At 47.7% G+C, this 13,015-nt stretch overlaps 1 protein-coding gene across 1 annotated transcript; it reads left to right on the forward strand.

The window, feature by feature from the left end:
- The first annotated feature begins 1,922 nt into the window (after positions 1-1,922).
- Positions 1,923-4,563, forward strand: LOC147528920 (lactosylceramide 4-alpha-galactosyltransferase-like). Its single transcript, XM_086610539.1, has 2 exons — positions 1,923-1,945; positions 3,334-4,563. Exon 2 carries the CDS (start codon positions 3,367-3,369, stop codon positions 4,468-4,470), a length of 1,104 nt encoding a protein of 367 aa, XP_086466665.1. The 5' UTR covers positions 1,923-1,945; positions 3,334-3,366; the 3' UTR covers positions 4,471-4,563.
- Positions 4,564-13,015: the final 8,452 nt, after the last annotated feature.

The raw sequence follows: 13,015 nt of genomic DNA on the forward strand, positions 1-13,015 counted from the left end.
AGGCAGAGACAATGAAGTGATAGTCTTCAGAGGAGAAAAGTACATGGGCTGACCAGCTGGAAAGCATCTTGACAGAAAAGGACCTGATGGCCCTGTCCACAAGAAGTTGAGCAGGAGCCACCAATGTGCCTTTGTGGCAAAGGCGGCCAACAGCCTGCTGGGCTGCATTACGTAGAGCATTACCTGCAGGGTCAAGGGAAGCAATCCTTCCCTGCTGCTCAGTGCTGGTGAGACGCATCTGGAGTGCCATACTGGTTCTGGGCTCCCCAGTAACAGTGAGACGTGGGCATACTGGAGCAAGTCCAGCAAAGTGCCATTAAGATGAGAAAGGGACTGGAGCATGTGCTGTACAACGAGAGGCTGAGAGCTCTGATTGCTTTTTCTGGAGAAGAGGAGGCTCAGGAAGTGTCTTATCAAAGTGTATAAATACCTGATTGGAGACGAGTGGGGTAGAGAAGACAAGCCGAACTCTTCTCTGTGGAATCTAGTGATGGGATGAGATACAATGGGCAGAGATGGAAATACGGGAAATTAGAATGAAAGACACGGTGGTGAAACACTGGAACGGGTTGCCCAGAGAGGTTGTGGAGTCTCTGTCCTTGGCCAAGGTCAAAACTCAAAAGGACATGGTCCTGAGCAACGTGCTCTAGGGGACTCTGAGCCAGGGGTTGGACAAACAATCTCCAGAGGTGTCTTCCAAGCCCAGCCCTTCTGCAGTTCTGTGTGTAGATGGGGCCTGACCTGAGTCTCGGAGAGCTCCAGTGACAAAAGGTATCCACCCGTTGGTTTTTTTAATCTATCAGCCTACAAATACTTGAGAAGGGATGGTGGGGAGGTAGGGGAAGGGCTCTTTACATTAGTGATGGGTGATAGAACAAGAGGAAATGGGTATAAGCTTAGTCAGGGCAGATTCAGGTTGGATATTAGGAAGTATTTTTTCTCTGAAAGGGTTGTCAGCCACTGGAATAGGCTGCCCTGGGAGGTGGTTGAGTCCCCATCCCTGGATGTGTTTAAGAATAGGGTGGATGATCTACTTAGCGATATGGTTTAATGGGGATTAGGAACGGTTGGACTCGATGATCTCTAAGGTCTTTTCCAACCTAGAAATCTATGAAATCTATGAATAGCTTCAGGTGCTTTCCAAAGAACTTCCCTAGTGGTGGCATCTTCTGCGTTCATCCGTGATGCTGCAGTGCTTGGAAGGATTTGGGGAGGAGGGAGGAGTCTGGGAAGCCACGGAGCAGTAGGCCTGACTAAACTAGTGGCTGTATGGACAAAGGTGGTATGTTATGAACGCATCAATGTGTCTTCTTAAGGTAAGGTCAGCTGCCATTGAGCACAGGGACAAGGGGGACCTCTATCATGAACTGAGGGACACCTGAATTTGGCATGGCCATTTAATGAAGGATCCAGCATAAGATGGAGTATTCCCAGATGGATGAGTAAATTAATTGGTCAAAAGAGGGTGTGTTCAAAGGAGTATTCTGGAATGAAGTCTTGCGGTGGGAGGAGGCAGCTCTATGAAACTCTTAGCTCGGTTGTTGTGGCAGGGACCCAAGCCGTGTGAGCACTGGGACTTGCTAGCAAAGGAGTAGAAAGCAGCAAAATGGTTTCCTGCCACAGCCTAAAGCTTAAAGTGTAGCGATAATGGGGTTTCCATTTCCTCCTTTCTTCTGTTTTTCCTGATTACTTTCTAATTAGATAGGTTCTTCACAGCACACCCGCATGACCCCTCTTTCAGCCAATCTATTAGCTGGGTGTATGTGTCATATCCTGCTTCATCTGCTTGTTTTCTGCATGTGTTCAGACTCCATTTTCCACCATTTCTTTTCAGAAAAAGGAAGTGCCAGTCCATAGAGTTACAGGCGCTGTCAGAGACACTAACCTCTTGCAAATCTTGTCCAGCTGAGCAGTGCCTTCCGTGGTGTCTTGAAAGCAGAGACAGGTGAGTAGAATTTGCAGTTTCTGTGAGTGGGACTTGCAGTTTTAGAGGAAAGCAGAGAGCAGATTTCCTGAGTTTGTTTTGTGAAATGGACCGGCTAATGCAGTGTCTAAATATCCTTTTATCCTCTACAAAAGCGGATATGTATTTCTAAATATATAGAAGTGTGATTGTTGTAGTTCCTCCTCTTAGTAGAATTATATGCTTGTAACCTTGAAGCTTGCTCACTGTTAGATTGGAGCTGTGCTTTCCTGCCTTCTCTACAGCAAAGGCTCTGTCCCCTCGAACCTGTCCTTGCTTTCTCTGCTGCAGTTTACCAAGCTAAAAATGATTCACAGGATTCAACAGGCTGTGGTGTGGAGGGAGTGGGAAATAGATAGGTAGAAAGCAGAGTGGGTTGGGTTTTTTTTTTGCTGCCTATAATACCCACAGCACATGCTGGCATTCCTCTACAGGAGAAGAAAATGTTCTGGGAATCCAGAACCAATGATTTGTGTATCGGCTGCCTCTCCTCTGTCCCTAGAGCCCCAGGGCCTAGTGGAGAGTGGTGGCTCCGTGCTGTTGCATCTGGAAACCTCCCAGTGCAGCTGACAAGTCATTTTCTGGTTACATGGAGAGTTTACCGTGTGACTGAGTTGCACTAACCAGGCTGGAATGACAAATGGGATCGTGCCAGCTGGGTTCGCTCTCCTGTTTACTGTCTGTCTGATCACAGATTGAAGCTTTTGCTGTTTCCTGAAGCTGTCTGTTCAGGAGCATGGGGATTTGGGTTTGGACATGGAGCAGAGGGAGTCAGGAGAAATCATAGAATCATTTAGGTTGGAAAAGAGCTTTAAGATCACCGAGTTCAACCATAAACCTAGCACTACCAAGTCCACCACTAAATCATGTCCCTAAGCACCACATCTACACATCAAAAATGCCTTCAGGGATGGTGAGTCAGCCACTTTTCAGTGACCTGAAATTCTAGAAGGTGATAGATGAAGTCTCTAATGCTGTTCCCAGAGTTTGTTGTGCACCACCGTGAAGGTATGCCATTTGTGTGTCAAATGCTGTATATCCTTACAAGTGGCAAGCACAACTTACATGGACAATATACATGGACAGAACTGAGGATCAGTCTTTGTGATATAGAGAAAGCAGAGACTTGTCCTTATGTTGCGTTTGAAAGAGAGGGATCCAAAGATGGGCAGTAGTTTCTGATGTGGAACTTGAAGGCCCTGTGACAATACAGAGAAGCCAGGAGACTTTCAAAAATGAACAAAAGGCATAATTTAAGCATGCTGCCTTGAGGTGAAGGAAGGAGAGTTCTTCTCTGATGTGGCACTGTCCACTGCTCGTGGTCTGCTGCCTTGCCTGTCAGTGTCTTTTTCTTCTTTCCTCCCCTTCAGATCACAACTTTTGTCTTGGGAGAGCAGGCTCTGATGGGAGCGAGACTGCCCAGCATGTCCAACTGCCTGCCAAAACTGACCACAGTGCTGCTGAGCCACAGGCTTAGGGCTCTGTTTATCCTCACCATTTCATTTGTGTTCTTTGCCTCCGTCATGTTCTACTGGAGAACTGGGGAGGACACTGAAGGCCAGCTCCACAGCTCGCCTACACAAAGCAGACATGAACAGTTGCTACTTTGCCCTCCCCATCCCACTGCCAGTGGGCCCCCTCCTTCCCCAGGGGATGTGTTTTTTGTGGAGACTTCGGACAGAACTGACCCCAGTTACCTGTTCATGTGCTCTGTGGAGTCAGCGGCTCGGATGCACCCTGGGACAAAGGTCGTGGTGCTCATGAAAGGCTTGGCAAACGGGAATGCCTCGTTACCCAACCACTGGGGCTTCTCGTTGCTGAGATGCTTCCCCAATGTGGAAATCCGGCCCCTAGACTTGCTGGAGCTTTTCTCAGGGACGCCTCTGGCAAAGTGGTACTTGCAGTCTGAGCACCAGAAGGAACCTTATTTCTTACCCGTCCTGTCTGACGCCTGCAGAATTACCATCATGTGGAAATTTGGTGGCATCTACCTGGACACAGACTTCATTGTGCTTAAGAACTTAAAGAACCTCACCAATGCGCTTGGTATTGAGTCTCAGGATGTACTGAACGGGGCCTTTCTATCCTTTAAACCCAAGCATGAGTTCATGGAACTTTGCATGAAGGACTTTGTGGAGAACTACAATGGCTGGATATGGGCGCACCAGGGCCCAGGACTCTTAACGCGTGTCTTCAAGAAGTGGTGCTCCATCAGTAATATCCAGAACAACATGATGTGCAAAGGCGTGCATGCTCTTTCCCCAGAAGCTGTTTATCCTGTTCGCTGGGAGGACTGGAAGAAGTTATTTGAACCAATCAGCTCCTCAGAGCTTCAGAAGCTCCTTAAGAACACCTACGCGGTGCACGTATGGAACAAACTGAGCCATGGAACAAAGCTAGAGATCACGTCCCAGGCTTTCCTGGCTCAGCTGTATTCTCAGTTCTGCCCTGCCACATATATGAAGATGAAGAAGGACTCTGAAGAGCAGTCAAGGCCTGCAATGTGACCCGTGAGCCCTTGGCTGCAGGGAAGGTCCCCTACCTGAAGGAAACTGAGTGCCTTTTACCTTCCACGCAGCAGGTATTCTGTGTGACAGCTCAGTGATATTGTACCATTTCCAATAGCTGCCTCAGATCCTACGTGCTTCAAACACACACCATGAACCTGAGCTGGGACTCTCCTGTTGTCCTTCGGTAGTCCTTGATGCTGCAGGGAAGGGTGAACATGTTCATTGGTGCCTTTCAGTTGCTCCACTACTGCTGTTCTCTCAGCTGTAGGAGCCCTTGTCTGGCTCTCTGCAACGTTTCTATGCCAATGAATGCCAGCCAGTGCTATAGGACATGGTTTAGAGGAACTTGGTGCCAAATTTCCCAGGTGGTAAAGATTGTTATGGTTAGTGAAGTTTTGGGAGAGACTGGGATCATATGAAAATTGCTTTAAGAAATGGAAAATATTTTTAATCCCTGCTCAACTCAGTGTAAAGTTTTCTTCTTTTCCAAAGGTACTTTGTTTCAAATGATCTTGCCTACTGTTTTACATTCCACAGCCACAGGCTGACTTTTCTGGTCCTCTTGGAGAAAAGAAAATAGCCAAAACCAGTTCTTTTACCAGTTCCTGTGGGGAAATGCCACAGGTCTTGAGAACAATACTCACCTGCTGAGTCCCTGCTTGGAAGTCAGAGTGTCCTTGCCTGAATGGCACATCTGCAACACCTGAGTAACATACTTCAGATAACACTAGTGGTAAAACAGTTGGTAGGCTGCCAGTGATGAGAGGGTACTTCCTTGTGGATTATTTGCTTCTTACTATCACATAGGTAAAATAATAAGCAACCCACAGTTATGAAACTCCAATGTAACTTCCACCAACCCTTTTCCTCACACCTAGAATCGTACGTTTTATGAGTAAGTAATTAACTCTGGTATGTTCTCCTATGTGAATTCAGAGAAATGATTCTGCTGTCTTTCTCAGGAGTGTGGTTGTACACCTTTTTTTAACTTTCTGTATTTGCTTGATATGGTAGAGTTTTTCCATATAAGTATTTCTATGAAACACTAGGATTAGTCTGGGAAAGACCAGGCTGTGCAAAGATGCAGGACGCTCAAATGTGCAGTTTGTCATGCGTTTCTTATAACTCTCGTTTCAGATTGGATACTAGTAGTACCATACTGAAACACTGACATCCTTATACAGTAGCTTGCCATGGTTCTGATATGGAAAAATGATTGGTCTCTAATGGTATGATACCCTGATATATGTTTGAATTTCTCTGCCATTACTCTGTACTTGGTGTTTCTTCACTACATAAAATCCCACTGCACTTACCAGCTATACATGTGGGCAGCTCTGCTCCCAAAGGGAGCGCATGTATTGCCAGCCGAGTTGGACTAACATCAGCACATGGATGCGTCCAAGGTCTCAGTGGTGAATGTAGGCAGAACAAGCCGATGGCTTTCTAGATGCAGTTTTTTCTTCTTCTTTTAACAATCACTCTTTTCTCTACCAAAAAAAGCCCGTCTCAGAAATCTCTTTGTGTTTTATTGTACAACTGACAGAATTCTGGAGAGTATAATCCATAGGAATATGTTGTGATTAAAAGATTCCCATCTGAAGCCCATGAATGTAACAAGCACATCAACATAACAAACACATTTAGGCTAATCATTTTAGCCAGGTGAGTTTCTTAATTAAATTCACAGCACAGCTGCATCACCCAGGTCCCCTCCCTGTGCTTAGATATGAAGCCATCCCACTAGATGTTGCTTCCATCTGCTTCTTTCTTTCCTGTGTTCAGCAGCTCACTGCCCATGCTACTCCTTCACAACAAGCTGTGCAGCTGATCGGTGGTTTTACTATGCAACAGGATAAACCTCCACTACCTTTACGTTGGTTTTTCATCTACAGCAAAACACATTGGAAGGAAATTTCTTCTCGGGCTGTTACAGAGCCCAAGTATAACCTCTTTGTGAGGTTGCTGTTGAATTGCAATGTCCAGCTGTGCAACTGGTGATTCTTTTTTCAAGAAGTGGGAAAAAAAAACCAAAAAGAAAGCAGTAGCTTTTCTGCTCCTGATCAGCAAACCTTTGCCTGCTTGGCTGTATCAGGAACCGGGGCTATAAGGGGAGGAAGGGGTAGAAGACACAGAGGTGTAGGAAGCCATGAGAGTAACTTAGGAGGTAGTTTCTGAGAAGGAGGAGGTAACTTGAGGGCTTCCAACTGGTGCTGTTTGTAGAAAGTGCCTAAGAATAAAAAGCCCCAAATTGGGCTTCTGTATCCTTGTCTCTGGCATGCCCGGCTGAGCGCGACGACGAGGAGGAGGAGGGAGGTAAGTCAGCACGGGCACCGCAGCCACAGCCAAAGAAGAGGAAGCAGGAAAAAGGCGGAGCGGTCTCACCTGTGTGCTGGTGTGTTCCTGCAGCCTCTCTGGCCATGGCAGGCTGTGGCCAGCCAGGGCTGCCATGGAGAGGAGCAGGGCAAGGAGGAAGGGGATGCACTGCGGGAGCGGGGCAGGGGGTGGCAGCGGGGACGGTTGAGGTGCTGGTGGGAGGGTCGGGACATGCTGCGTGCCCTCCAGAGTTGCCTTCAGCCGGAGAGGCGCTGGGGCAGACCGTGTGGCAGCAGGGGCCCTGCCACCATCTTCCCCTGTGGAGGAGAGCAGTTTGCCAGTCCCGCTCGAGTCCGCCTGCTGCTCAGCCTTTTGCAAACTGCCGAAAATGGGGCCGGGCATCCCTCCTTCTTCCCGCGTCCCTCCCTCCCATGTCCCCAGCCCGTTGCTTGGCTGGCACGGAGCAGTGCAGCTACAGCTGTGTCAGCGAGAGCTTCACGTTCCATTCCCCCCCTTCTGTTTTATTCACCTTTGATCTTTTTTTCAGCTTGTGCTGTTTTTCTTGAAAGAGTGTTACTCAGAGGCTAAGACAGGGTCTCTGTAGCTGTGCTAGTACGAGTCCTGTGAGTGAAACGCAGCCTCTCTGCCTCGCATTAATCCTCATCTTCGTAACACCTTTGCAGGAGATGAAGAAAAGAGCTAGCACCCGTCAGAATGTGGTTTGGACTCTTGTAGCCATGAGAGATCGTTTCCTGCAGACCTTTTCCCCAGTCCTTTCCTACCCGCTATGTTGTGGGCACATCAGTTTCCCCCTTCCAGTACTACAGAGTCTGCTTAGTACCTGCTAAACTGCAGGCAGGCCTGGACCTTTTGGGCAGAGGACACTGTGCAGCAGTCCCTTTATGGACAAGGTGCTCAGTGGAGCCATCCATTGGCATGTTGCTTTATGGTCACTTTGTTCTGGGATGAAGTGATCCTGCCCCTGTACTTGGCACTGGTGAGGCCGCACCTGGAATATTGTGTCCAGTTTTGGACCCCTCGCTTAAAGAGAGATATTGAGCTCCTGGAGCGAGTCCAGAGAAGGGCGACTAAACTGGTCAAGGGGCTGGAAAATAAAACTTATGAGGAGCGGCTAAGGGATTTGGGGCTGTTTAGCCTGGAGAAGAGGAGGCTGAGGGGAGACCTGATTACGGCCTACAAATACTTGAGAAGGGATGGTGGGGAGGTGGGGGAAGGGCTCTTTACATTAGTGATGGGTGATAGAACAAGAGGAAATGGGTACAAGGTTAGTCAGGGGAGATTGAGGTTGGATGTTAGGAAGTATTTCTTCTCTGAAAGGGTTGTCAGCCACTGGAATAGGCTGCCCAGGGAGGTGGTTGAGTCCCCATCCCTGGATGTGTTTAAGAATAGGGTGGATGATCTACTTAGGGATATGGTTTAAGGGGGATTTGGGACGGTTGGACTCGATGATCTCTGAGGTCTTTTCCAACCTAGAAATCTATGAATCCTAAGGATCCTACAGCAGTACTGGAGCAAGTCATGCTCCTTGCTTCATCCATCCACCCTCCAATGTGGTCCTTCCATCCCTCTCTTCCCACAGGATTCCTGATTAGCTCAGCAACACCCTACTCGATCCGCTACTCTGGCTGTTTCTGATGCTGGGAATCGCTGTTTCCAGCCATTCCTCATAGGCATGAAATGGTGCAGAAGGAACCCGCTATTATCAGAGCTGAGTGAAGATGCACTAAAATGATGCAACAAAGACATGCACTGATAAGGTAAAGAAAGGAAGGTATATCACAGTGTACTTTTGCTTAGCTTGTTGCCATAGTTTAAGCCCAGCTGGCAACTCAGCCCCTCACTCATTTCCCCCCGGTGGGATGGGTGAGAGAATCAGAAGAGTAAAAGTGAAAAAATTCGTGGGTTAAGAGAAAGGCGGCTTAATAGGTAAAGCTAAAGCCGTGCAGGCAAAGCAAAACAAAGAATGCCTTCACTACTTAGCATCAACGGGCAGGTGTTCAGCCATCTCCAGGAAAGCAGGGCTCCATCATGCTTAATGGTTACTTGGGAAGACAAACGCCATCACTCCAAATATCCCCCTCTTCCTTCTTCTTCCCCCAGTTTTATGTGCTGAGCATGATGTCATATGGTATGGAGTACTCCTTTGGTCAGTTGTGGTCAGCTGTCCCGGCTGTGTCTCAACTTCTTGTGCACCTCCAGCCTGCTTGCTGGTGGGGTGAGAGGCAGAAAAGGCCTTGACTCTGTGTGAGCACTGCTTAGCAACAACTGAAACATCCCTGTATTATCAACACTGTCTCCAGCACAAATCCAAACATAGCCTCATACTAGCTATCATGATGGAAGTCAACTCTATCCCAGCCAAAACCAGCACACCTGTGAAGCTAGACTGGATGTTCATGATGTATTCTGGCCAATCTCAGCTGTACCAGATTCTCCAGCCTAGCCCCAGTCTCAGTGCCTCTAGCACTGAGTCTCATGCTAACAGCTGCAACTCTCCTTTGCTCCCCCAGCAGTGCATTCCTTAAACCCAGAAGGCTATTTTTAAGGCACAGAACTGCAGGAATGGCAGTTGAATTGGCCATGAGAGGGCACAGCTATTGCTTTCAAACATCGGCTGCGAACGGGACTGTCCAAAGCATCGTGCTCGCTTTAAGATACAAACCCATCTCTAACTAGTCTCTCTTGTAAATCTGCACTTCAGCATATTCTGAGGGACACCAAAGAATGACATTCTTGGTCCATGTTACACATCCTTAGTCTGTGCCTCTGTTTCTGTTACTCTCTGTTCTCGCTCTCTTCCCCTTTCAATCAGCAGGTGTATTTGCTCTGCACCTTCTGTCATATACATTTTTCTGCTTGTTTGCAGGTCTGTCAAGCTTCATAGGTTAAATCTGCTAATTGCCTAGGCATAAGCTGGAGCAATTAAACCACAGAAGGAAAACTGTTTTGGGTTTGCATGGTGGGGTTTGGGCAGTGGGGGAAGGACTACAGGGGTGGCACCTGGGAGAGGCTGCTAGAAGCTACCCCAGCTCCAAGTCGGACTCGCCTCTGACCAAGACCAAGCCAGTCAGCGATGGTGGTAGTGCCTGTGTGATAACGTATTTAAGAAGGGAAAAAAACCGCTGGGGAACCCGCAGCAGAGAGAAGGAGGGAGGAATGAGCCTTGATCCTGGCATCCTGCATGGCTGGCTGGCTGGCTGTGGCCGGGGCCGTCAAAGATCGTCGGGCTGGTTGCGCCTGGCGCGGCAGCGGAGACGCAGGAGTGGGATATGAGAGAAACAACTCTGCAGACACCAAGGTCAGTGAAAATGGAGGAGGTGTGCTGGGCAGAGATTGCCCTGCAGCCCCTGGTGAGACAGCAGGCTGCTCCACTGCAGCTCAAGGAGTTTAGTGGTGGAGCAGAGACCCACCCACAGCTGTGGAGGACCCCACGCTGGAGCAGTCTGTTCCTGAAGGACCGCACTCCACGGGAAGGACTCACTTCCTTCCCTTGTTTCCTGTCCCCCTGTGCCACTCGGGGGGAGGAGGCAGAGAAATCGGGAGCAAAGTTAAGCCTGGAAAGAAAGGAAGGGTGGGGGGAAGGTGTTCTTAACATTTGGTTTTATTTCTTATTGTCTTACTCTGATTTGATTGGTAACAGATTAAATTGATTTTTTCTCCAGATTGAGTTTGTTTTGCCCATGATGGTAATTGGTGAGTGATCCCTCCTTGTGCTTGTCTCGACCCACGAACCTTTCGTCATATTTTCTCCTCCCCATCCCACCAGGAGTGAGCAGCCGCATGGTGGTTAGTTGCCAGCTGGGCCTAAACCACGACAAAACCAAAAGAACAGAAAGTCCTTATTCACATCCTTAGTTTATATGCTACTTTGCAAACAGAATTTGCACTTCTGCAATATATGCGGACACGGTTTTCCTGTGAACGTTTGATCGCCTCTGGCTAGGACAGTTGTTTATACTGGTTTCACTGAGGTTTAGGCCTGGAGCTTTGAGACCTTCTACAGAAGTCATAACCTGAGAATTACACTGTTCTAAGGTAATTATGTGAAAGCATTTCTAATTGCTTTCAGAGTGAACTGAGAACGTAACATTTCCTTCCCTGACATGGCTAAATGCATGCCCTTAAAGAATCTGTACAGCTCGTTTCTTGTCCTTTATCATCAATACTTGAACTGTCACGAAGATCAGGTGATGTTCTATAACAATATCAGCCAACAGTGTGTGTTTTTTTCTATTAGGAATATTTGCCAGGCTTCAGGGACTTACGGGTATCTGCTGTTACAATTTGAAAAGTAGAGGACTGCAGGAACTGGTGATGCTTGTTTGGCTTTGTGTGAGCTGCCTTTGTGCACCATGCACGTTGTACCATCGGCCAGTCATCCAGCTGTCATCTGGTTTTAGTGGTTTCCATTTTTTGCTGTCTGTGGTTTTGGTGCCAAGGAAAATATCAGTGAAGCACATTTACAGTCGTGTCAGGCAGGAAACCCCATGGCTCAGTGCAGGGTGCTCCAGTACCCCTTAGGTGCACCAAGAGGAGATGTGAGCATGTGCTGACCCAGCAGCATCAGACTGGTTGACATCCTTGCTCCAAGATCATCTGTGACAGCAGCCCTATGTCTGTTCCCTTTGTACTACGTTTTATCCTTTTTGTGCTTGGAACAAGGGACTTGCTATCATTTAAATGTCAGCCTTTCCTTATGCAGTAAGGTGCCTCTGTACATTTTACAATTTTTGTTTCAACTGGGTTTTATGTTCTGTGTGATTTTTTTTTCCTTTGCATGTTTCTAGCACTGCATTGTTTGGTAAGCTTTTAAATTTAGCAAGCAAGGTCCCAAAAATTTTATTCAGAGGCAGACATGTCCACATCAGCAGAAGGACCAGTGAACAGATCCAGGACTAGGACCAGCGTCCCCAGTGACATCTTATTATTGTCACTGGGGATCTAGTCAGTGGATTATGCAGGGTCATTCTGTCACCGATAATCCAGACAGAAGCTCTCTAACACAGTTTGCAGTGTTAGAAGGCAGGCATTACTATCTTGCAGCGCCGGGCGCATGAGGGATATCTCCTCCTGGCATGCACACCTGACCCCTGGGCAGAAACTTATTTATACACTACGGTCATGCATATTCATAACATGTTTACATGTTCATTGTTATTCTCTTAAACAATTGGTTAATTTTCTCTCGCTTTACATGTAAATTACTTCGCATGCTCAGTTCTCTTCCTCCGCCCCTTTCTTTTGTGTCTGGGCTATGTTTAGGGTAGGTGGTCCATGAGTCGGTGGTCACCATCTCCACCTGCTGGAATTACCTTTCCCCCAAGGCACTGCTGCACATGTTCACAATTCAGAAAAACAGGATAACAAAGTTCATACATTTTCTGGGTTGTTCCCTTCAAGGGGAGGTAGTTCTTGATAAAGAATCTCCCTTCTAATCACTTCTGGCAGTTTGAAGGATGGTCATCTTGTTGTGTTCCTTAGGTATGTGTAAACTGCCTCCTAAACCCTTCATTATATTCTTATACAAAAATTTTAACCGCTTCATTGTTGGATAACAATTCATCTAACCCTAATGCAGATTACACAAGCAGATAAGTGACTGCAGGCATCCCTGTCTGTAATGGGACGCAGGAGCCTATACCACGGAGTTCTGAAGTCTGGTGAGATAAAGCTGCATGTGGCATCTAGCAAACACAGGCAGAGACAATGAAGTGATAGTCTTCAGAGGAGAAAAGTACATGGGCTGACCAGCTGGAAAGCATCTTGACAGAAAAGGACCTGATGGTCCTGTCCACAAGAAGTTGAGCAGGAGCCACCAATGTGCCTTTGTGGCAAAGGCGGCCAACAGCCTGCTGGGCTGCATTACGTAGAGCATTACCTGCAGGGTCAAGGGAAGCAATCCTTCCCTGCTGCTCAGTGCTGGTGAGACGCATCTGGAGTGCTGGTTCTGGGCTCCCCAGTAACAGTGAGACGTGGGCATACTGGAGCAAGTCCAGCAAAGTGTCACTAAGATGAGAAAGGGACTGGAGCATGTGCTGTACAAAGAGAGGCTGAGAGCTCTGATTGCTTTTTCTGGAGAAGAGGAGGCTCAGGAAGTGTCTTATCAAAGTGTATAAATACCTGATTGGAGATGAGTGGGGAAGAGAAGACAAGCCAGACTCTTCTCTGTGGAATCTAGTGATGGGATGAGACACAATGGGCAGAG

The sequence above is a fragment of the Tauraco erythrolophus genome, chromosome 4, assembly GCF_009769465.1.
Source record: "Tauraco erythrolophus isolate bTauEry1 chromosome 4, bTauEry1.pri, whole genome shotgun sequence".
Lineage (NCBI taxonomy): Eukaryota > Metazoa > Chordata > Aves > Musophagiformes > Musophagidae > Tauraco > Tauraco erythrolophus.

Bases quoted from the DNA above. Each gene is read 5' to 3' on its own strand.
- LOC147528920 (XM_086610539.1), top strand. From the start codon at position 3,367: ATGGGAGCGAGACTGCCCAGCATGTCCAACTGCCTGCCAAAACTGACC.